Here is a 25,885-nt window from a genome sequence, read left to right as displayed (position 1 = left end):
ACAGTATGTCTCACTGGAGATTAAAAAACTCTGGGAATGGAAGAGGCAGAGATCATCAGCTACAATGAAATAAGGAAACAGGTTCATAGATAAAGGGCAGAGGCTGCAACAGACTCGAGGTCATTTGATTCTTTCAACCCTCTTACCCCCAACACCTAAATTTCCACAGAGAAGGAAAAAAAAACACCAAGTGCCCCTACCATTCCTGTGGTCTTGGCTTTAGGATTCTTCATGATTTGAGTGACAGATTCTCGGATGTCCTTTAGAAACTGTATGGCTACTCGCTTCCGAGTGTGTACTAAGGTAATGCAGAAATGAATACTAAAGGAGAAGAAAGAGACAAAGAGAGATGAACTTTTGAAAGTTTTTAAAAAGTTCTAAAATAAAGCAGCCCCAAACGCAGGAATTCATTGGTTGCTCCTTTATGTTACTTGTTCCCAGGCCTGGGAATCAGGGCTCGCGAATACATGGGTTGCCATGGCTGGGGTCTTGAGGGATGTTAGGGCAAAGAATCATCTTTAACTGCCCTGGAAGGAGACTGGGGTACAGAGGGACTGTGAAGAGGAAAAAGCAGAGTACAAATGAGATTGGCAATGGTGCTAACACGTGGAAGGGTCAGAAGTACATGGAGGACAAAGAAGAGACCTATTCTGTTGGGGTGGGGTGTTTATTCAAAGGAATGACGGACGACTAGGTTAGAAACGCATATGAAAGACAGTAGCAGGCCTAAATGATTAGAAGCCCCCTGGAAGGTTTTGAGTTAAATATTACTCAGGTAATGAGTCCGTTTTTAAGAGCAATCTGATGACTGTTTACAAGACAAATCTGAGAACAGAGAAAGAGAGTGGGGGTGGGGATCTTATGACTGACCCTTGATCTCAAGAGGCTGCCACCTAATTTTGCCAGAGTTTAAAGATAATGGTCTTATTTTGATATTGAATAACTTCAAGTGGCAAGACAGAAATCCTAGATACTACAGCTGCCAATAGTGCTGGGTTCTTGCTGTCAATCTCTATACTTCAGGTCAGCTTGCTACCCAAGTTCTTAAAAAGTCATACAGCAAAGAAAAGGAAAGAGGCTTCTTCAAGTTTACCTGGATGGGAACTGCAGCTGGTTCAAGTTCCACCCCTTAGCATTCATCAGGTTAAATAGTCGGTAGATGTCAAAATCATGGGAGCCCAGGGCAATGACTGACAACTGAGGGTCCCCAAAAACAAAGATGCCTTTGATGTTTTCCAGTCTTAAAACAAACAAGAAAAGGTACAAAAAGAAAATTCAGCCACATCCGGCCCTCTGGTCATCATCTCTTTAATCACCCAAGCCTCCCTTTTGATCTAAGCTAACCTTTGAGCGTTAGTTTTCTCATCTTGTAAAATAAGGTATCTAGACTGAGATCAGTGATTCCTAAACATTATAAATATTTAAAGGCTTAAACCCCATCTAAATCCAATAAATCAGAATCACTGGCTCCTAACCTATCTGCCCAACTCCCAAATTATGATAGCACTCCCAGTGACATCTGAGGCATAAAAGATACACTTTAAAAAAATCCTGGAAAGTCCGGCCGGTGTGGCTCAGTGGTTGAGTGTCGACCCATGTACCAAGAGGTTGATGGTTCAATTCCCAGTCAGGACACATGCCCAGGGTGTGGGCCCGATCCCTAGTGGGGGGCATGCAGAAGGTGGCCAATCAATGTTCTCTCTCATTGATGTTTCTATCTCTCTCTCACTTCCTCTCTCTCTAAAATCAGTAAAGGAGAAAAAAAAAATTTTAATCCTGGAAAGTAATCCCTCCACCCCCCAATTTAAAAGTCATGTATGTAATCCCTAAATCAAGAAACAGTATGGCAGTTATCAACAGACGGGCATATCAGAACCATATGTGGGCCTTTTTCAAATAAGACAGGTCCACTGGCCACTTTCACTCACCCTCGAGACTCTGAAAAAGCCTCCCCAACCCTGGTGACACACAGAGAGACAGGCAGGCAACATGTGAACAGATATGCTCAACAAAGCACAGCTTAATTATAGTCTTAGTTTAACCCAAGATTTCATCATTGCCCCCTGTCCACCCCACCCAATTCCTTCTCCATTTATTTTCTTATTCCAGTGATTCTTCAAGTGTGATTCCTAGATCAGCAGCATCAGTAACCACTGGGAACTTCCGAGTCATGAAAATCCTCAGATCCCTATTCCAGCTTTATCGAATCAGGATTCCAGGAGCAGGGCCCAGCCACCTGCATTTTAACAAGCCCTCTATGTGATTAGGATGCACACTCAAATTTCAAAACCACTGTCTTGTCTTAACCATTAAAAAACTGTCATCCGGCCGGTGTGGCTCAGTGGCTGAGTGTCAACCCATGCACCAAAAGGTCGCCAGTTCGATTCCCAGTCAGGACACATGCTCAGGTTGTGGGCCTGATCCCCAGTGGAGGGCATGCAGGAGGCAGCCAATCAATGTTCTCTCTCATTGATGTTTCTCTCTCTCTCCCCTTCTCACTTCCTCTCTCTCTAAAAAGGAAAAATAAAAATTACAAAAAAAAAAAAGAACTGTCCTTCAGCACTTGGTAAGAGCTGCCAGTTGTTAAGACACATCCTTGGAAAGATGGCCTACAGATGACGCCCTGATCTGACACTCCAAGTCAGAGCAGAGCAAGGGAACTTATCCTCCCAGGTGAGCACCACACTCCTAAGCTGCTGTCCTAAACCCCTGGTCCCTCAGGAGACAGCAAATGGCTGGGGCTATAGGTGCCTGGCCAAGCAGATGCCTTGAGCCCAGTAGCAAACAAAGCAAGAGACAAGGCAGAATCCCGATCTTCCACACATACTCTGACTTGAGGAAGCGAGCGGTTTTGATGATCTGTTTGGTAGCTTCAACATAGCCGCTCTCACCGAAGTGCATCAAGGTAGCCCAGCAGGCTGCACTAATGCCCCCAGGCCGTGAGCCCGCCATGGTTGGGGAGGCATAGATGCCACCCTGCCAATCTGGATCAAGGAAGAACTGATAGCTTCTGTACTTCTTGTCACTGTATAACACCAGTGAAGAGCCTTTGGGAGCGTAGCCATACTGAGGGGGGGAGAAGCAAACATGTGAATGTATAGTGCTACACGGCAGACCTGTCCCGACACCGATCATGCAAATTTCTCCATCATATTCTCTATGATGCTTCTCGAGCACATTAAATACTCAAACTTACAGTGTTAAAGGGTAGAGGGAACTGAACAGATGGATTTGAAATGCTCTGTGTTGGGTAAGGAATCTGAGGCCCAAGAGGAACAGTGTTTTGTCCTGCTAGTCAGTTTACTTCCCCTCTGTTGCCTAGCACATGGTTTTTCTTATTTAAAACATTATTCTAGGGCAGTATTTCAGGATGAAAGCAAAGATAAATTTCCACTGGAAGTGAGGAATCCAAGTCATTTGGAGCAACTACAGTCATGACCTGACTCCCTTCTCATCCTTGTCTGCTTGGTGATAACTTCCTAAGACCATCATGGTGCGCAGACTCTAGAAGCTGTTTAATCCAGCTTTGCAATAAACTTATCTAGACTTTGTCTCAGCCCACAAGGGGTGGCAGGTATGTACATTTCAAACATTACAAGCCAGACATTCCTGAGCACATTAAGTTCTTCCCTTTTTCCAAGGACTCTTCCATCAGCGTCCTCCTGTCACACAGGCGCGGGAGCCCCAGCCTAATGGGAGCGGGGGCTTTTCCATATCTCCTCTCAGGAGTTCCAGAATCAACCTCACCTCCACCCCAACCCAAATAATCCCAAGGCTTCAGGGGACTCTTCTCTAAGAGCGCTACACTAACATCCCAGTCAGAGAAATTCTCTCAGCCCTAAGACACAAAGATAACAGGCTCTTCTTCACTACTGCTCTTCACCTCTATCACTGTATACACCTTGTCACCTCTACCGCTGCACCCTGTCACCTCTATCGCTGCACCATCACCTCTATCGCTGCACCCTGTCACCTCTACCGCTACACTGTCACCTGTACCACTGCACCCTGTCACCTCCATCACTGCACCTTGTCACCTCTACCACTGCACCTTGTCACCTCCACCCCTGCATCCTGTCACCTCCACTGCTGCACCTTGTCACTTCTACCACTGCACCTTGTCACCTCTACCACTGCACCTTGTCACTTCTACCACTGCACCCTGTCACTTCTACCACTGCACCTTGTCACCTCTACCACTGCACCTTGTCACTTCTACCACTGTACCTTGTCACCTCTATCACTATACCTTGTCACCTCTACCGCTGCACCATTACCTCTACCATTGTACCGTGTCATCTGTCACTATACCCTGTCACCTCTACCATTGTACCTTGTCACCTCTATCGCTATACCCTGTCACCTCTACCGTTGTACCTTGTCACCTCTATCGCTATACCCTGTCACCTCTACTGCTGCACCCTGTCACCTCTACCACTATACCCTGTCACCTCTACCGTTGTATCTTGTCACCTCTATCGCTATACCCTGTCACCTCTACTGCTGCACCCTGTCACCTCTACCACTATACCCTGTCACCTCTACTGCTGCACCCTGTCACCTCTACCACTATACCCTGTCACCTCTACCGTTGTACCTTGTCACCTCTACCACTGCACCATTACCTCTACCATTGTACCGTGTCATGTCACTATACCCTGTCACCTCTACCGTTGTACCCTGTCACCTCTACCGTTGTACCTTGTCACCTCTATCGCTATACCCTGTCACCTCTACCATTGTACCTTGTCACCTCTATCACTATACCCTGTCACCTCTACCGTTGTACCCTGTCACCTCTACCGTTGTACCTTGTCACCTCTATCGCTATACCCTGTCACCTCTACCATTGTACCTTGTCACCTCTATCACTATACCCTGTCACCTCTACCGTTATATCCTGTCACCTCTACTGCTGCACCCTGTCACCTCTACCACTATACCCTGTCACCTCTACCGCTACACTGTCACCTCCACCCCTGCATCCTGTCACCTCCACTGCTGCACCTTGTCACTTCTACCACTGCACCTTGTCACCTCTACCACTGCACCTTGTCACCTCTATCACTGCACCCTGTCACCTCCACCCCTGCATCCTGTCACCTCCACTGCTGCACCTTGTCACTTCTACCACTGCACCTTGTCACCTCTATCACTATACCTTGTCACCTCTACCGCTGCACCATTACCTCTACCATTGTACCGTGTCATCTGTCACTATACCCTGTCACCTCTACCGTTGTACCTTGTCACCTCTATCACTATACCCTGTCACCTCTACTGCTGCACCCTGTCACCTCTACCACTATACCCTGTCACCTCTACTGCTGCACCCTGTCACCTCTACCACTATACCCTGTCACCTCTACCGTTGTACCTTGTCACCTCTACCACTATACCCTGTCACCTCTACTGCTGCACCCTGTCACCTCTACCACTATACCCTGTCACCTCTACTGTTGTACCTTGTCACTTCTATCATACCTTGTCACCTCTATCGCTATACCCTGTCACCACTATCACTGTACCTTGTCACCTCTACCATTGTATCTTGTTACCTGAAGCTGCTGCCCTGGTAAAGCAAAGAGCCAGATTTAATTTTACATTTTGGAGGAAAGCTAATGCTTTAACCAATTTATTTTGTTGATGATACTCAAAATAATCAACTTCCTACTCTGATTAACATTTGGTCCCTTCCCTAGCTCACCTTATGGGTATCCGCTGAAATGCTGGTCACACCTTTCACCCGGAAATCAAATGGTTGATCCAGTGGGTATCCTGCTTTCTCCATAAAGACAATGAGGAAGCCCCCCAGACAAGCGTCTACATGAAGAGGTATTTTGTATTTGACAGCCAGCTAATTTCAAAAAACAAAGACCATAAGAACATTTCATTTATAGCCCTATAACAGAAACTCTGCAAGACATGGGTAGAAAGTGGGCTGTAACCACAAGGCCATTATGTGCTGTATCTCCCATGTTTTAAAAAACTGGCTATTTTTGACATTCCTAATTAAAAAACCCATCTTTCAAAAGTATTTAGCCTTCAAAATAATTCATCTGAAATGTGGCATTTATTTTATATTTAAATATACAGGGCCTCAAACTCATTGCAAAATCATGCGGAAAATGAGTAGCACTCTGATTCAGGTTGCCTCTGCAGCGGGTCAAAGGTCCTGCTCAGTAACTGCCCCACAGGGAAGGAGGGCGGGGGTGCTATGGAGCAGCATGTTGAATACCACCCTCTGGGAGGCATGCTCCTAAACGCCGATTATTTCCTGATATGAACTGAGATGTCAGTCCTACTTCCAAATATCCAATTTAAACAAAATCTTCGTCCTTCTGTTATCCCTCCCCCACAGCAGAAGCTGGTAACGTGCAGAGGCTCCAAACAGAGCGGCAGGGCTTAGCACAGAGCTGATGAGAGCTATTCACTACCGTGCTGAAACCTAACCTCAAAATCACTTCTACTTGGCAAGTACCATGAGATTCTATTTGAAAATCTCAGTTTCACTGTCTAGTAATCCATTTTTCTCACATACCTTGGCCACTTCAGGGACAGGATCTATTACACCGTGAGGAAACTGTGGGGTAGAACAGACAAGCATGGCAGTATTCCTGGAGATGGCTCTTCTCATTGCCTAGGAGTTAACGTGAAAGGAAAATGAGCGTCCATGTCTCAGTTACTCTCCTATTCTGCTGCCAAGATTAATCTAGGCTATGCACTTAGAGTTCTGTTAGTGCCCCCTCCTTCACTTCTCCAACCTGGGAGAAGCCCACTGCCCACCATGGTAGAGAATACAAACAAGGCCAGATCGGTCCATTTGGGGAAAAGAGTCTGAAATGAGAGTGCATACAAAAACACTGTGAGGGTCGAAAGAATACTGGACTAAGAGGCGAAAGAGCCACCTACTAGCAGTGAAACCTGGTGTAAACTACTTCACTTCACCTAGTCTTTTTTCTCATCTGTGAGCTGCAATAATACTAACAGCTACTACAACCTCCTGGTCTGTCATAGGCTCCAATGCAATTCCGATAGCACTGGGAAAACTGGAAAGTTCTATACAAATTCAAGGCATGAAATTAATTACGAAAGGACTATTATTCAGCCTTAAAAAGAAAGAAATCCTGCCATTTGTGACCACATGGATGAACCTAGAGGACATTATGTTAACTTAAATAAGCCAGGGACAGAAAGACAAATACTGAATGATCTCACTTATATGTGGAATCTAAAAAAGTTGAACTTGCAGAAGCAGAGAGTAGAACGGTGGTTGCCAGGAGTTGGGGGTGGGGGAATGGGGAGATGTTGGTCAAGGGGTACCAAATTTCAGTTACACAAGATAAGTTCTAGAGATATAATGTACTGCCATGTGACTACTTGACAAGTTATGTTAATACTGCACTGTATACTTGAATCTGCTTAGAGATCTAAAGGGTAGTCTTAAGTAGTCTAACCATGAAAAAGAAAATGTTAACTATGTGAGGTGATGAAAAAGCTTCATTGTGTTGATTACTTCACAATGTACACTTATAGCAAAACATTAAGTTGTACATCTTAAATATATACAATGTTTAATTTGTCAATTAACTGTCCATTAATGCCTCAATAAAGATGATGGGGGAATAATGCTAGTGCTAATAAATTGGAATAGGTTACTTATGAAAAAAAATCATTATTTTATAATGGCAGTAGTATAAAATTCAGGCCAATCAAAACCACAATGACACCCTGGCAAGTTGGCTCTGCTGTTTGGAATGTCATCCTGTACACCAAAAGGCTGTGGGTTCAATTCCCAGTCATGGCACATACCCAGTTTGGGGGTTCGATCCCCAGCACATACAGGAGGCAACTAATTGATGTTTCTCTCTCACATCGATGTCTCTCTCTCTAAAATCAATAAAAACATATCCTCAGGTGAGGATTTAAAAAAGTTTATGTGTATATATATATATATATATAAAAAATTATGTGTGTGTATGTATAAAAAACCACTGGAGAACCTCGGGGCAAGTTAGACCACGCTTATTTTACAAACAGGGAAGGGACAGTGACAGTGCTGAAACAAACGCCGGGTCTCTGAAGCTGGGGACTAGATTCACCTTCCCATCTGAACCAAAGAATCTGTGAAAAGACTGAAGCTGCAATCAATCAGCAGTGCCAGTGGAAGTTTTTGCAACTCTGGCTGCTACAATCAAAGGCATTCTGAGCCTATCTGCGTGTGACACTGGAAAAAAACAGTCAATCTGGTACACTTCCTGCTTCTCACAGCCCAAGGCAGACAATGGCCCTTCAGAGGAACTCACCCGGACATCCACCTCCATCATTTTGTTCAGTGGAACCCGTACAATCTTCATCCCAAAATAGTGGGCTGCTTTGTCAAATGCAGCATGGGCACTTTGGGGGGCCACACTAAATGACAGGGAAGAAGAGAACAATGAAATTCAGATCAAAAGGAGGTTCAAGAGAGCAGTCAGCAGCTGATCTAAACCACCAGGAGTGAACTTCTGATTTCTTTTCCTCAAAATTTTAGAGTGTTTATATTTACTTTTCAAGCACAAAAAAGAGCTATTCTAAAGAACCTTCTCCCTACTATTTAGGAAATCATTTGGCAACAGAAAGAACTTGGAAGTAATCCCACATCAAAGGATCTAAAGCATACATTAGGGCTGATGGGTAAAAGGACAGGGAATTTGGATCAAAGTGGAGCCATCTTGTGGCTGCTATCCAAAGACAGGCACATCAGTGGAGAGCAAGCTTCCGGACACGGTACATGATCAAGCAGAAAACGTGATTGCGTGGCGGGGATGTTAAAGCAGCAGTCAAGCATCAGAACAAATGATCCTATAAGGAACTAGAATCCCCATTTGCACTGCACACTTGGAAGCAGCATTTCAAATAGTATTGAAAAAGGAAACTGAGTCATAGTTAAGTATCTGCTTTCAGACTTCCCTTAATCGCTTCCCTCTTACAATTAACATGTCCCCTTTAAGGGAGAAAAATCTCTATTACTAACTAAGTACCAAGCACCGAAGATTTATGTTTGAAGAAAGATGGCAGCCTGATTTATTCTCTTAGGCTAAGTATGAATTATAGCTTCAGATCATGTGAAACAAAACTCTTTGTCACTGACACTTGTGGGAAAGACATTAACCCAAACAATGTAGTATAGACACACAGTATAAGGAGAGGGTCTAGAGAGAAAAAAAAAATGCAACCAAACATCAAAACTATGTCCATGGAGTGGCAACATGGGTAAATCTCAAAAGGATTAAAACATTTTTCATCCCAGAAAACTACCCTCAGGTGGAAATTTTCTTAGGGAGGACCCCAGACAGCCTGATACATAACTAACTTTCACTGAACTAAGAAAGATAAACGAAGAGCTTTCCTTAGGCTCCAGATAATTTGTAATAAAGATCACAGAATTCACATATGTAGTCCTGTCACTCTGTCACTTTCAGAAAAAGGATCTCATTCTTGCTTGCAAGATATATACCATGTACAAACCAGAGGTGGGGGTGGGGAGGGGGGAATAATTTTGAACATTAACTGGCTGATCCACTCGGGATTTTGGTGAATGTGGAGGGATAAGAGCCAAGGATACAGGACAGGAAGAAAGAGGACCAGAACTGCCAGAGGAAAAGAGCAGAAACAGGGTGTTTCATATAGCAGTATTCCAAACAGACAAACCTAAGCAAGAGGGCAGGCAAAAGATACAACCACACATACGTACATTTCTGGATTTTTGATCCCATTCTCTAAGGCCAGGTCCCGATAAGCCTTGCAGGCCATCAGTATGCTTTCTGTCCCCCCAGAGGTCACCTGTAAAAAAAAAAGATGTCATCTGTGCAGGGAAGTTAGGGATAGTTAGCAGCATGCACTTCTTACTGGTGCCCTGATCTTAGTGGTGGCTGATACAGAAAGAGATAAGGTCTTGCATGCTGCAGGGCAGACACAGCTATGTCTTCCAGAAGGAAAACTTGGCTTTGTTGGCTAAGCCCAAACTTGGTTGAGGAGAAAAGTAAAAACACTAGATAAGAGTGAGCAGAAGCTCCACATTGTCTGGACAAATGTACACCTGCCCGTATGTGTGCATAGCCCCTGTCCACATTAACTACCCCAACTGCAGACAGAAAAGGGAATTTCACACCATTCAAAAGCATCAGGAATACTGATTTTGACTTAAATTTTCAGTGCCCACTGAAGAATGTGAAACTCATTAGAAGACCAAGAAGAGATATTCAGGCATTTCAATGTGAATTTATGGTTTTTGACAAGTTTGAAAGAGAAAAGCAGAATCCTCTACCGAGAGTATATTTTACCTGAAATCAAAATAAAAATCCTAATGTTTTTAAGTGAAATAAAATGTTTTCCTGAAGCTAGGTCTAGTAACTCTGATACAGGCAAATTTCTTTACCAAAGTTGAAACAAAAAGACTCAGAGGTCATTTCATTCATCCTAGTGTCCTCAGTAGACTATAAACTCATAAAGGTGGGGACCAGTTTGTTCATGACAATAACCCTAGCACCAACCCTCATAGCAGACACCTAACAGACCCTCAATTAACATTTATTAATGCCTGATTTGACTCTCAGTAAACCATGACTACTATAGGCATGTCATACCCACCTGGCTACCTTTTGATAACATCTAAGAATGAATAATTTTAAAACAAACAGAAAAAGAAAAGCCATAGCACTGAGTCAAGTGAGTATTTTTTTGGATTTACCATTTCCAAAGACTTAGACAATCTTATATAGCTTTTTCATTATACAGATGAGAAAACTGAGCTGCTAAGAGACTAAAGAGATTTGCCCAATGTCATCCAATAGCATCTGTTGATCAGACGTAAAACTTTCTACGTTTTTGTATTTAGTATGCCTTAATATGAGATGGAATGAGAGGGTGATGACTGAAATTTCCTAAAATAATATCCACACATAGGACAAAAAAAAAGCATTGGATACAAAATCCCAGTAGTCGGGAGTTATATGGAAGATTAGCTGAAAGAAGTTAGTCATTTTTTAGACTCAGGAAGTCTTCGTGAAACATGTGACCATTACCCACAAAGGAATGTAATGAACTTGTGCAAAGGACACTTGTTTGCTCTGCAAATCAGTAGCATGTCTTGTAGTCTAGCATAAAATCTCAGAATGTTACATGAGAAGTCAAACCAGTTGTGAAGAAAGTCAGGAAAGAACCAGCAAAATCAGTCTCCAGGGAGTCCACCTCTTGCTAAGGTTGAGTAATGACATCAGCAAAAATATTTCCAAACCCCTAGTTACTCACTTCACAGGTCCTATTTTGAGTCCAATCATTAGTTACATCAACATCAATATTTGGTAAGCAAACATCATTTTATTTTTTTACTGTAAAAGCAAGGATACCTCAATTCTACTTCTAACTCTTATTTCTGATCTCCAAATTCTGTGTTTAAATATGCTGCTGGTCCCCCATGTCCCTCCTCTTCCTGCCCCGAAAAGGAAAAGGAAAATTTAGTTGTGAAGTAAGAAGGCAGAGGACTTAATAACTATTATTACGTTAGTCAACTTCTTCTAACATTTATAAAAACTCTCACTCTAATATACAAAATGTAGGTCAGAAAACAAGAGTAAAACATGAACTTTTCAGAATATTTTCTTTTAGGTTATGTTTGGTCCTAATGGCATTTGCATAACCCAAGACCAGTTTCCTTGGCAACCTAATTTGTTTTGGTATATAGTCACCTCTCATCCATTCTGAGTTATGTAGTTAATCAAATGTAGTTAAAGAGAAAAACTGTTGAAGGCTGAAAAAAAAAGAACGAGAAGTTTAATACCTTACATGGGAATAGTCTAAAAACAGCCCAACCTTTAAGCTTTGTCTTCATGTTTCCCACCTCTGAACTTGGAACTTTCTTCACCAAAAGCAGTTCAAGAGGGAGAGACAAAGAGGCCCTGGCTGGGTTGGCTCAGCGGTTAGAGTGTCGGCCCACGGTCCAGAGAGACCCGGGTTCAGTTCCCGCTAAGGGCACGTGCCTCGGTTGCAGTTTGTCCCCGGCCCGGTTGGGGTTGTGTAGGAGGCAGCCACTCGATGTGTTCCTTTCATGTCAATGTTTCTCTCTCTCTCTCTCTCTCTCTCTTTCCCTCTCACTCTGTCTGAGCAAAAATGGAAAAATGTCCTCGGGTGAGGATAAAAAAAAAAAGAGAAAGATATACAGAGATAGAGCCAGAACTGGGGTGAACTCAAATAATCCGAGATAATCAGTTATCTTATCAAGGTCTAAGTGTTAGAAGAGACTGGGGATCTTAAACTCCATCCTTCTCCTGAGCCCTGACACACCCACTAAAAAAGACCATAATGGGAGAGACATGGTTAATTGTACCTACACAAAATCCAAATCCAAAATACCCTAGCACTGGACTTCTGGATTAGGATGGAAGACTAAAACTACTTCAAATTTTCTTTTTCCCAACCTGTAAGAATAACGAAGAAAGGCAGTAAAAACATGCAATAACAACCAAACAAGGAAAGAGAGATAATCTGATGCAATAAACTTCAAACACTGGCAATGAAAACAAGAAACAAGTTTCCAGTCCATCCATAGCAGAGAGCAAAACACCGTTCCTGATCTCTCTTTTAAACACTGGAAACTATCCAGAGGAGTGAGCAAAATCCTGAGAATTCTCATTAACACCCCCAAATCTTCAGAGAAGCAAATGGGGATGGGGGAGTTTCCTTATCTTCTCTCCTGATCTTCATTTCAGAGCGGTGGACATGGCAGCTAGGGAGAAACAAGCAAAATGGGAAGAGAATACCTGGACTGACTCTTTAAAGTGAAGACTGCAGGAATACAGGATGGGTTAAGAAATCATCAAAGCCCAAAGGGTATTATTCTCTTCCAACTAGGCAGAGTGAATTCTGATAACTTTTAACAAATTCTCAGAAGATGAAACCTAGACATATTCAAATACAGGTGAAACAAAGCTTTAGCTGAGCCCTGCCTCAACCAAATACTCTCAGACAAGAAATCAGCCACTATGCATCAGATCAAATAGAAAGTCTAGAGAGAGCCACCTAAGCATGAGCCAAGATAAAAAAAAAAAAAATGGCATGGTAATGATACAAATATATACAAAGAAAAAAGTAGTATGCAAAAATAAAAGCCCAACTCCAAAGTTAACCACCTAAGGAACAGAAGTGAACTCCTTATAACTGTTTCGCATTATAGAACAATATCATAAGAACATGAATTCAAGAAAAGAAGAGTTGAAAGGCTGAACACTGAAACAACAAAATGAGACTGCAGACCTTAAAAAAAACAAAGTACCAAAGAACACCAATACAGAATTAACAAACACATAGAAACATCAAGGAACAGAATAAACTAAGAACAAAAAGACTGACTTAGAGGAAAGGTTTAAGATAAGTTTAGTGAACCCAGACAAATAAGACCGAGACTGAAAAATCAACATCACTCCACACACGGAGAACTTTGTCCATCTGGCTAGTTCTAGATAACCAAAAAGTGTTCAGAGAATGACAGGGATAGGTGGCAATATGTTTGGAAATCATTCTCTAAGCAACAGTTGAGCAACCTAAGAAAAACATAGGGAAGAGACTCGGGGGTAAAGAGGCGTTCAAGTATACAAAAGTCTCTCAAATGGAGAACAAAACAATTACGGAACTTCTATTTCCAGCAAGACAGATTACATACCTTGGGCAACCCTCCTACCTGAAACAACTAAAAAGTCTGATAAAACATTACTTTTTTTACATCCACCAATGAGCTAACATAAAAGAATATACTGAAACGTAAACAAAGCAAAATTAGGAATCCTATAAGACAAATGCGTTCCAAAGCCAGTTTTAACTCTGAGGGTGGCTGCCAATCCCTAGAGACCTTAACTCCCACTCCGACTCATGAACAGGAGATAAGTTTAGGGCCTCCCAAAGTAAGGAGGCTAATGGGAGATGGCTGAAAAAAAAAAAATGGAATTGCTCCCACAGCCTGAGGGGTACAAGAAATGAATCCCACTGGTATAGAAGAGGACATCAAGAAAAACTGCTTTTCTAGATCCTGTTGCTCAAGTAAAGAAAAATAAGGATCTCTAAAGAATGTATGACAAGACAGCTTTTATGTGAATTTGTGGTCTGAATTCACACTACCTCTGTAGTGCAAAACTACAAGCTAAGAATTGGACTAAAATTGGTTCCAATGTGGTGGTACTTCCCAGCAACTGGCAGAAATAATTACAAACCTTTTCTGGAGGAACTTAACTTCAATCTAGGCCTCAAAGTTAAGTTCCCAGGAAAATGAGTGGTTTACAGTAAAAAAAAAAACAATCAAAACTATAAGGATATAAGACAACATGAGTGAAACCAGAAGAAACAGAAAGATAGTCTCATGAATGATGGAAATGTCAGAAGAGAATATAAAATAATTATGTATAATATATTTAAAAAAACTATAAGCCAAGGGAAAATAAACAACCAGGCAGAAAATTAAAAGAAAAAAAAAGAAGAGCCCGTTGGAGTGGCTCAGTTGGTTGAGCGTGGTCCTGTGCACTGAAGGGTTGACTAGTTCAATTCTGGTCTTGGCACATACCTGGGTTGTAGGTTCAATCTCCCGTCAGGGCAAGTATAGAAGGCAACCAATCCATGTTTCTCTCTCGCATCAATGATTTTTTTCTCTCTTTCACCCCTTTCCTCTCTCCCTCAACATGTCCTCGGGTGATGATTAATAAAAATAAATAAATAAATAGAATTCTCAAGAATAAAAAACAGTAAACAAAATTTGAAAACCCAATGGAAGATTAAAGTGTAGATTAGACACAACTAACAAGGGAATTAATAAAACCCCTGCAGTGATCACGCAGCTCCAACAATTATCAGCTCACAGCCAGTCATGTTTACTACTGAGAATATCAGTTGTTCTAATAGTTACATCTTTACCAGTGGGGTTTTTTTTCTGGTTTTAAACCCCGTTTTAACCCTTCTCACTCTACCCTTCATGTTTCTTAACTTCTCTTTGTACTTTCTATTTATTTGTCTCTCTGGATTTTTTTCTGGTTAATTTTTTAAAATCTGTCTTGTTCCATAAATTTGGCTTAGAAACCATGTAAATACTTTACATAGTTATAAATGAACCAGGGTTTCTTGGACAAATGGCTGACTCTGGGTCTGGAGCAGAAATGTACAAGATGAACATGGAATAATAAAAATATTTTGTCAAAAAAAAAAAAAAAAAAAAAAAAAAGAAGAAGAAAGGAAGTTTTCAAAGACTATGTGAGTCATGCAAAAGGACCCAGCGGCGGAAATTAAAAAGCTCCTACTGGCCAAAAGTGGAGCAATTTGAACATCAATTTGAGTAACAACTATAACGGACTGACGCACACATAATATCCTACAATTTATTCACCCTACTGTTGATAGCCATTTGAACTATTTCCAGTTTTAGCTATCATGAATAATGCTGCTATAAATACACATCTATCCTGATACACACACATTTTTCCAGGATATATCCTGAGTTGCAGAACTTGAAGGTCGTAAGATTGTATATTCATCTTTATTGGGTAAGGCCAATCTATTTTGTGCTCCTTTAACCTTTGGTCGCTTAAAAAATCATTGTCTAATGGCACATAATACCTACGTACTGTAAGTACATAGTCATCTCCCTCTATGTCACCCCATTCATTAAAATGCCATAAGGAAACCAGTTATTGGTTCAGTTTTTGACCGTTTTAGAATTATTTGGGGTAAATTAATGCCATGAATACCGATTTTGTTAGCTACTGAATATTTGAACATGTTGCTTTACCATGGTGCCAACATAATAGTAAAATAATACAGCTTACTGGAAAAACAAAAAAAGTACCTATTAAATGTAATTGTCTTTGAAGGGCTCTTTGGTAATTAAATTTGCAGACTTTATAATGATTACAAAAGTACCTGATAGGGTTAGCACCTCTAGCTTAACATTATAGCACACTGGGTTAAATCTAACTCTCTATCTTGCATAGGCGGAGATTTCATTTTTTCTAGGAAGACAGTATCAGTTTGTAGTAACAAATCTAAACAGAAGTTATCAATCACAGTTTATGAAAACTAACAAATGTCTACTGGAAAGAATAGTTGAGATGTGTATCTAAAATATAATGATACCCTCTTCCTTTATCCCTAAACCAACTAAATGAGATTCGGTTTATAGCAAAATCAGAAAGTAAACTTCCAGACCAAGTAAAACAAGAAAGTAAAAAACAAACAAACAAACTACAAGTCCTGGCTGGTGTGCCTCAGCTGGTTAAGCATCATCCCATGCACCAAAAGGTCGCCAGTTCGATTCCCTGTCAGAGCACATGCCAGGGTTGCAGGCTCAATCCCCAGTAGAGTGTTTGCAGGAGGCAGTCAATTGATGTTTCTCTCTCACATCAATGTTTCTCTCTCTCTCTCCCCCTCTCCCTTCCTATCTCTTTAAAATCAATAAAAACATATTTAAAAAAACAAAATAAGATACTCTTTGTCTTTTGTTTGGCTCAGCGGTTAGAGCTTCGGCCTGCGGTCCGGAGAGACCCGGGTTCGGTTCCCGCTAAGGGCATGTGCCTCGGTTGCAGTTTGTCCCCGGCCCTGGTTGGTCGTGTGGGTGGCAGCCACTCGATGTGTCCCTTTCACATCGATGTTTCTCTCTCTCTCTCTCTTCCTCTCTCTCCCTCCCACTCTATCTGTACAAAAAATGGAAAAATGTCCTCAGGTGAGGATGAAAAAAAAAAAGAGAGATGGTTCAACAAAATTATATAAGTAAATGGGTAGGAAGGTGGGTGAGGTGGGTGGATTACAGAAAGAGGGGGAGAGAAAGAAAGGAGCAGAGAGCAGAAAGGGCAAAATATATGTAGTGAATCCAGGGTGTTCTTTAAACTATTCTAGCAAATTTATGTACATTTAAAGTTTTTAAAGTAAAAAATTGAAGAGAAAAAATATCTAGTAGAATATATGCCAAAAGGTTGATTCTCTATGAATTACAAAACTACAAGCAGTATTTTTAAATTGCTGTTAATCTGGATCTTTCTACAATAATCACATATCACTTATATAATAAAAAAGGTAAAATGTTCTAAATGAATTCTACTATTTTAAGCTAAAAAAAAAAAAAAAAAAAGATAATTAGATGCACTTGCATATACTTACACATCCACAGGAATCTGGTCCCCCGTTGAAAAGGAAACAGGCTATGCTCACAATCTCTGCCTCTATCTTCCGCAGACCTGGGAAGATATCTGGATGCAGTGGATTACTCCATGCAAAATCTCCATAAGCCTGCAAAGGAATGCAAGCAGACATGAAGCAAAACAATTACACTGCACAGGACAAAGAATCATACACTAACAAAAGTTTCTAGGTTTTAGGCACAACATTAGAAACAGGAAAATGATAAGTAAGATATGTTCCCCAACCTAAAGAAGATCAAAATATAGTGGAGGAGACAGACATGCAAATAAATTATTTTACAATGTGGTAGGAGAGAGAGTATAAATGTGATCAAAAGCACAGACTAAAACACCAAGCAGATTCAGTTTAAAAGTTTAGCTTTGCCTGTCACTTCTAGCTGTGTAATCTCAGGACAAATAACCTCTCTGAGGCTGTTTTCTCATCTGCCAAAAGGGATAATTAAGGTACTGATCTGATAGGGTTCTAGTGATAAGCAAATAACTAACATAATGCATGCAAAGCACTTAGTCAAGTGTCTGGCACAAAGCAGCTATTGTTCTAAGTGCAATACCAGATGTGTGTGTGTGAAGGTAAGGGGCCTTAAAGAGGGAATAATGAACATCCTGAGTGATCTGGAAATGTCTGCTGAGTGGAACCTTGAGCAATAAACAGGAATTCATCCTTTAGCACAGGTGGAGAGAAAAAGAGAAAAGCAGAAGTTAGTGTCTACGTGGGAAAGGAATAGGAGTGGTTGCACAAACTAGGTGGGAGCTGGCTCATGAAAGCACTTGTATTTCCTGCCTCATAAGCAGTTTGTATTTAATCCTGTACATGATAGGAAGCCACTGAAGGATTTTAAACACAGAAATAAGATTGGAACATTATGTCAAGATACAGCTGCCCTGGCCGGTTTGGCTCAGCGGTTAGAGCGTCGGCCTGCGGTCCAGAGAGACCCGGGTTCGGTTCCCGCTAAGGGCACATACCTCAGTTGCAGTTTGTCCCCGGCCCTGGTTGGTCGTGTGGGTGGCAGCCACTCAATGTGTCCCCTTCACGTCGATGTTTCTCTCTCTCTCTTCCTCTCTCTCCCTCCCACTCTATCTGAACAAAAAATAGAAAAATGTCCTCGGGTGAGGATAAAAATTAAAAATAAAAAAATAAAAAAAGATACAGCTGAGCAAAACCTATAATATTTAGTAAGGTATAAGCAGTTTCTTGATTATAATAATCAAACACAAAGACCTCAGATACCATCGTCAATGCCAATATCACATGACACAGTGGAATTTCAAAAATAAATGGACTAGAAATGGAAGATGCTAAAGGCAATTCTAAAGTCAACAAAAAAATGAGAATTATTTTAATTATAAGTGAAACTATACTTATTCTCAGATCATCTGATTTGAGAGTTAGGTAGTAAAGGAAATTATGACCAAGTTTCTATCCCTGTCTCTTCTTATCAAACAAAATATGTGTTATTATTAATAATCTCAAACGCCGGGACCACCTTCCTGTATAATCTGCCTTCTACACAGTGCAACAAGCCTGGAAACATAAGTAACATTTTACTTTATCACAAATTGAAGATATCTTTGACAATATTATACATATTTACCTGTTTGGGTGAAGAGAGACTTTCTAAACTTCTTTAGTTTTATTTTAACAGTAAACTTTTCTTAAGTAATATTTAAATGACGAAAATAAAGAGACACACATGCAGCAATGCGAAGTGGCACCGGCCACCCACACTCCCTTCGAGTACTGGCACTCACCTTCACGAGGAGCTCGGTGAGCCTCTCCTCCCCATTGTACACCGCTCCGGAGGCTCTCCCTTCTTGCCACGTGACATCTGCAGAGAAAATTAACACCACTGGGTCAGAAAGCAGAAACTTTTGGGAAGACAAGTAGGTTCTAAAAATAAAAAATAAAAAATGCAAATCAATCCCTCTGAGTAAAAAAGAAATAAAAAGTTTGAGAGGAAATCCAAAGGCATCCTTATATTACATCAAGAAAGAAAAAATTCCAATATAGCTACCACAGCAAAATAAAGATCATCAATTAGTATCAACAAGAGTCTAAAAAAGATACCCACAGCACCTAGGTACAACACAGTCCAATAAATATGCTGTCCTCTTCCCCCAACTGCCTTCTGACAGCAGAAAAATTTTCCTCTATCTATATACTTGTTTTCTGTTCTCTGTAAGGCTTAGCTTGACCATTTTCAGCAGTGCTTCCTTCTTTCTTCCCTCCCTTCCTATCTAGTCACAGGAAGTGTGGAAACCGTTAAGAGGAGAGCAACACAAAAGTGAAATTTCAGTACACAGGCATCAGGGTTGGAGTCAGGGAACTAAATCCATGTCTCCACAAACCACATTGAGACATCGTAATCTCAGGGGCCCCTCCTTCAGACGAGCCTGGAAACCCAAACAGAATTAGCTACCTGCTTCCTGCAACCCCTGCTGCTCCATCCAGGATCAGGAACAGTCAACACAGATAAAGCTCACAGGAAAGCTTCCTGACCAGAATATAAGGCCCAACTTTCCACTTCCTGTCTGAAGTTCACATGGCACACTCTACGTTACACCAACCAATCTGTTAATATGGGTGTCCCAGGTCCTTCTGCTACAATATATGGCTGTGCCCTATTGAAAATGGATAGTGAGAAAGCTATTACAGAAACACACTAATTAAAGACCATAGCCATGGGCTCCACAAAGCAATGGCTCCAACAAGAGAGAACAAGACTGAGTAGTGGACTAATTCCTGTATCTCAAGCAATGTGCCAAACTCTGGCTTTCTGCCAGTTTGACTTCCCTCTTTCCTTAGAGGACACTGCCCTGTACCTGAAAAACACATGCCCTGAAAAATATGTGTTTTCAGACCAAAGACCACCAGACTTTCAAAAATAGGATACATGGTTTCATTTCCTGTTCTTTTACTGCTGCTACAGAGTATGGCAATGGACAGTGACTTAAAAATGGAAGAGAAGACAATATGGTGGCAGCAACCAGCCCTCATAATCATAGAAATTCTTAATATATAGGTCTCAGAGTGATGATCCCTGCTTTATATCATCTATAAATCCTAAACTGTACCTAATTTCGTACCAACCAATGTCAAAAGCTCAACACATTTCAATTAAACATTTTAAAATGTATTTTTTGAAATGCAATGTGGTATCCTGGGTTGGATCCTAGAACATAAAAAAAGACATTGGTGGAAAAACTGGTGAACTTAGAATAGAATTTGTAGTTCAGTTAATAGAACTGTACTAATGTTAATTTTTTAGTTTTGACAACTGTTATTTTAAATGTTAAAATCAAGAAACGCTGGCTAAGGAATATATGGGAAATCTCTGTATCATCTTGCAAATGTTCTATAAATGTGAAATTATGCCAAACTAAAAAGCCTACTTTTAAAAAGTATTCATAATATGACTTTAATCTATAACAAACATATGTTTATGTCAATAATAATTAACATTTACTGAGCACTTATATATGCCAGGTATTATACATTTACATGTATGATCTCATTCAATCTTTATAATCATCCTTTCAAGTAAATATTATTACTATTATTCCCATTGTAGAGAAACAGAAATTGAAGCATAGAGAAGTTAAGTAACTTAAGGTAACACTGTAAGAGGCTGAGCCAGGATGTGAATTCAGGCTTCCATGGGCTGTATTCTTAAATATGAAGCTACTTATACTTGGCATATTTATCCTTCCTCACATGTATATACATGTGTGTGTGTATTTATTACATAAAAACACTGCTAAGATTCTGATACACACACAAACACACACAAAAATCTTTGTTTATCTTTTGATAAAGGAAATATAGTGGCTTTTTCTTTTCTTTCTTTTTTTCTTGTTAATCCTCACCCAAGGATATTTTTTCCACTGATTTTTAGAAAGAGTGGAAGAAAGGGAGAGACAGAGGAAGAGAGACATCCATGTGAGAGAGACATGTCCTGACCAGAGCCGGGGTTCAAACTTGCTATCCAGATACGTGCCCTTGACTGGGAATTAAACCCATGATGACCCTTTGGTACGTGGGCCGACACTCTATCCACTGAGCCACACTGGCCAGGGCTCTTTTTTTGCCTTTATGAAGACTTCACAATTTCTATCATGGATCTGTATTTCATTTTTATTACATATATTATCTTTTTAAAGAACAAAAGTATCTGTTTTATTCAGGTTTACAAAAGAAAACAGGGCTAAGTTCAACTATCTCTGAGATTTGTTTGTTTTATGGATGAAGGATGAATCTAACTATAATTTTTTAAATATGAAAGTCAACATCTGAGCAAGGGAGTGGGGCCTGCTGAGCATGTAAGTACCAGGGTCGAACTGTTCTTAACCTTCACAAACATTAACTGGCCAGCCCAGCCCGGTTACTGAAGCAGGTAGCATGCATTTACTGAGTCATACCCATAGAGCTGTACTCCTTGAGCTTCTCCAGAACTGCAGTCGAGCTCAGACCTTGAGAGGGCAGAACTTTCACATACTCTTTCTCCACTTTCAGAAATGACATGTTCTTGCTAATATCATCCTTGGCCTTGTTCAACTCATCTTGGATCTCCAAAGATAAGAAAAACAAAGTTAACTAGGAGATGGAAGAATGCAGTATAGAGAATAGAAGAACCAGTTAGGACACCAAGTCAACTGCCAAAGGCTGGGCCCCACACAAGTACTACAGCAAAAGGAAGGTATTTTCTCATAAGAGATACGGTGACAGTTTGAGCAACTACTTTCTGGCACGTGGAATACTTTTTAGAAGTCTGAAAAGTAAGCTTTCTCTCTGAAGGTCAAAGATACACTGGATCCACCCCTCATTCCTCTACCATGTCAACATCACCACTGCTTGCTTGCTTTGCATTTGCTTATGTCAGCACTTCTTTGAGGACAACATTTGGACCTTGTTCCTGCCCTGGAAGCAGCTACAGTGTATCCACTAAAGAAACAAAGGCAGAGCCATGGACAGGCACCAGAAAACAGGCCAAGCAGCAGTAAAAAGGATTCTGGTGCTTGTGCATGTGATGAGCTCCTTCAAAAGACATGTACAAGGCACAGGAGGAACCCAGAGGCCCTGCCCAACTTCCCCCATATAAGCTCGAGACATCCCGGGAAGTGCCGGGAAGACCGCATGCTATCTCCAGGCTGTCCCCAGCTTGTACTGTTTGACCCTTAAGTGCCAAGGGGAGCGAAAAATCCTTTCTGCTACAGAATTTATCCCATAGAAATAACTACGGTTATTTCTTTTCCATCCTCATAGCAAAAGTTTTCTGGGACATTTTCCTTTATTTATTCACTTACTCAATATTTGTTGAACTACTACTGTGGGCCAGGAGTACATAGTGAACAAAACAAACTGAGGAGATACACGGTGAATGAAGCTTATTTGTAGCAGCAGAGACAGAAAATAAAAGTCAGGTGATGAAAAGCACTGGGTGGGGGGGCGGGGCAGGAGGAGAGCAGAGTAAAGAGGTAGAATGGCAGGGTCTGATATTCGTGCTTGGGTGGTAGGTTGAGGGATGAGTGCCTACAATTTGTGTGTCACAGTTCAGCAAGATGGCCAAGTTCTCAATCCAAACATTCAGATTTTCTCATCTCTAGCTGTGGATGATTAGAATACAAAGGATCTCCTTTAGATGTGGCCCTCAATGAATCCACAGGGAAAGCCAGTCCTGTAAACATATCTACAACAGTCTAACGGACAGGCACTGGCAAGTAGCAGAGACCACATTCTTGGGCAATGTCAGGGCATGTGATAAACATGAAGATAATAAGTTGTCAATAAAGAATTATGCTTCAAAAGTAGCACCTGTGCAACAGAAACAAACTACGAAAGCTGAACTTTCGCACTTAGAAAATGCTGTTGTTACAAAATGAAACAGATAAAAAATGATACTGGGAGTTATCTTAGAAAGCACAGCAAGTACTTCGTACCTCTAATTCTTGCCTCAGAACTTCTATCACATTTTCATTTCTTCACAGCATTTATTTCAAAATGAAATTCTTATGTATTTGTTTACTTATGTAGTTTGTCTTTCCTACTGAAATATAAGTTCCACAGAGGAAGGACTTGGTCTTATTCACCACTATATCCCCAGCACCCAGAATAATACCTGGCACTGAGCATGGGCTCAATAAACATGTGCTCAATAAGTGAATGTAAGTGAATGAATGAGAGACAGATACACACATCTCACTCAAAACAAAGAACTTCTTGTCCCTGAGCCTCAAAGTCTGCTTCCAAAATATGAAAAGTTATTAATTATATAGTTTCTAAGTCCCTTCCAATGCTGTTAGTTTATCTATTTAAGAATGGGTTCTGAAACCCTAGCAATGTCTCAAAATCTAAAATTGAAAGAGAAAAGCATGAATAAGGGCAGAAAAAATACAGGGACTGATAAGGGGAAATGCTATTATTATCCTCTATGAGCCAATCCATCTCTTATATCTTCCCTCTTCCCCTGCCCCTTATTCTATAAGGACCAAAGTAGATTTAATTTGAGGGCTTAATATAATTTGAGGTCAAATGAAAGCCTATCTCCTCTCAAGCCCCATCTACTTCCCCAAAGGAAATGAACCTGATAATACATAGTTTGGGAGAATTAGTACAGTGGTCTGAATGGATTTCAGTCAAAGGCAAAAGATAACTGACACCTTTGCTGATCTGGCTAGAAAAGGGAATTGAAAGCCAAAAGTAAAAGAAACATTGAGGGGAAGCTGAGGTGAAGGGTACGGTACTAGGGGAGATGATGACATCAATAATTCGTTTGTCTGCCTTAAAGCTTGCAAATGGGCCTACCCTGTTTACCTCCATCTGTGATAAAGAGCTGGTGGTGGGATGGGTACAGGGGTGACTATCTTATCCTCAGTGTGGGTGAGGGTAGAGAAGATACAGTGAAAGGAACATACTAGACTATGAATAGGTACAAAGAGCAAGAGAATAGCTCTGTTATCTAAGTTTCTAAACCTGGGATCAGCAAACCACAACCCAAATCTGGACTACACCTGTTTTTGTAAAGAAAGGTTTCCTGGAACATAGCCAAGCTCAGTCCTCTACCTAAGATCCTGTCACTACATTCCCTCCACAAGGGCAGAGTTGAGGCATTGTGACAGAATGGCATGACCTGCAAAGCCTAAAATGTTTCATAGCCAGCACTTTAAAGAAGAAAGTGTGCCAACCCTGATCGAAACCATGTAAGCACCCATCCCCCACATAAATATCTAAAATCAGCCCAGCCAAGTGTTACTCCAAAGCATCATGTCACTTCTGTCAAGTTTTCTAATTTAAAATTCTTGCCAAACATATCCATTCCCCTTTGGACACATATGTTGCAGAAAAGGTTAAGTCGGGTTTCTCAGTCTTGGAACTTCTGACATGTTGAGCTGATAATTCTCTGTTGGGGTGGTTGGAGGGGGGCCTGTCCTGTGCATTGTAGGATGTTTAGCAGCACCCCTGGCCACTATCCACTAAATGCCAACAGCATTCCCTTCCAGTTGTGACAACCAAAAGTGTCTCCAAACACTGTCAAATGTTCCTTGGAGGTGGGGAATAACACCCCCCCCCCCACCTTGAGAATACCAGGTTTAGTTAAAAAGAAACAGAAACAGGTATGACCAGGGGGTTGGGTAGAAGAGGAAGATGTATATAGATTCCACTTACCTTGCGACCAATAATAGGCATCTTCCTGATGAGCTTAAAGATTTTCTTTTTAAACCTTGACCATAAACCTAAAATAAACAAATGGTTCTATTATCCAAACAAACTTCCATCTTGAAAGGATGGCCTACATGAAAGCAATAAATTCCTGCTCTGGGAGGTCCAGGTGGCAAAATTATGTTCTAGACAAGAAACTAAAACTGAAGAGGGTTTAAGCTGCACTCTGAAATATCTGTGAAGCCTTACAATGATTAATTTCTTAGGAGTTTTTATGTAAACTGCAAATTCAGAAAAATCAACATAAGCAGTAATAGTTACACAAGAGTCCTATTATAATAGGACTTTACCAGTCAAAAACAATGTTCCACTTCCCATTTAAACTAATTTTAAAAATCAGAACCAAACTAAAAGGCAAGAAATCAGTCTAATCATCAGCATGAGTTCCAAAGCTAGTGAACCTGCTTTACAGAGAAGACAGTATACTTACTCTCTGGCTGGAAGACAAACTCATATACCCAGACTATCAGCAGGGTGCATACGACACTCCATACAATTAACTGCCAGGGCTCGTATTTGGTGCAATGCCCATTTACATAATTCTTGGCCTTTGTGGAATATACTTCCAAAATCTCGAAGTAGGGCTCAAAGACCTTCTAGAAGTACAAGAGAAAAAAAATAAATATTACATTTAGAAAGAGAAAGGAAGTCTGTTCTTAGTTTGTTCTTCAACTCTCATTTCTCAAGGGCAAAGCCATTCATGATCTGGCCCCACCCAAACAATAATCTTATCACCCTCTAAGGTCCTCAACGCCCTGCTGCTTTCACTCTGGTGTACACTGCCCCTTACAAGTCATGTGGACTTTGATAGGATTTCTAATCTTCTGCCTATCCTGTAAAATAAAGTTAAGCTAGATCATCATTTCAGCTCTAAAGCCTCTGTATGACTACAGCATTTACTGTCCCACAGTGTCTTAACTCAAACTAACTCTCTCAATACGAATGTTCTCTCTCTTCTTCT

The 25,885-nt window shown here is 40.9% G+C and overlaps 1 protein-coding gene across 4 annotated transcripts in view; it reads right to left on the bottom strand.

Moving 5' to 3' along the window:
• SGPL1 (sphingosine-1-phosphate lyase 1) overlaps nucleotides 1–25,885 on the bottom strand; it is a 51,195-nt gene that overhangs the window by 3,818 nt on the left and 21,492 nt on the right. For 2 of the 4 annotated variants that reach the window (XM_036264803.1, XM_036264804.1), the window contains exons 3-14: nucleotides 25,355–25,520; nucleotides 24,871–24,938; nucleotides 21,627–21,774; nucleotides 18,960–19,036; nucleotides 17,170–17,298; nucleotides 9,737–9,825; nucleotides 8,307–8,412; nucleotides 6,542–6,640; nucleotides 5,708–5,857; nucleotides 2,828–3,066; nucleotides 1,094–1,240; nucleotides 201–321 (exon numbers count right to left, since the gene is read on the bottom strand). In XM_036264803.1, coding sequence (XP_036120696.1) covers nucleotides 201–321; nucleotides 1,094–1,240; nucleotides 2,828–3,066; nucleotides 5,708–5,857; nucleotides 6,542–6,640; nucleotides 8,307–8,412; nucleotides 9,737–9,825; nucleotides 17,170–17,298; nucleotides 18,960–19,036; nucleotides 21,627–21,774; nucleotides 24,871–24,938; nucleotides 25,355–25,520 — 1,539 coding nt within the window. The remainder of the gene's footprint in view (nucleotides 1–200; nucleotides 322–1,093; nucleotides 1,241–2,827; nucleotides 3,067–5,707; nucleotides 5,858–6,541; nucleotides 6,641–8,306; nucleotides 8,413–9,736; nucleotides 9,826–17,169; nucleotides 17,299–18,959; nucleotides 19,037–21,626; nucleotides 21,775–24,870; nucleotides 24,939–25,354; nucleotides 25,521–25,885) is intronic. The other 2 variants (XM_036264805.1, XM_036264806.1) reach the window with 1 other exon arrangement.

The sequence above is a fragment of the Molossus molossus genome, unplaced genomic scaffold (assembly GCF_014108415.1).
Source record: "Molossus molossus isolate mMolMol1 unplaced genomic scaffold, mMolMol1.p scaffold_m16_p_17, whole genome shotgun sequence".
In the NCBI taxonomy this organism is placed as follows: domain Eukaryota; kingdom Metazoa; phylum Chordata; class Mammalia; order Chiroptera; family Molossidae; genus Molossus; species Molossus molossus.
This window is presented reverse-complemented; position numbering and strand designations above follow the sequence as displayed.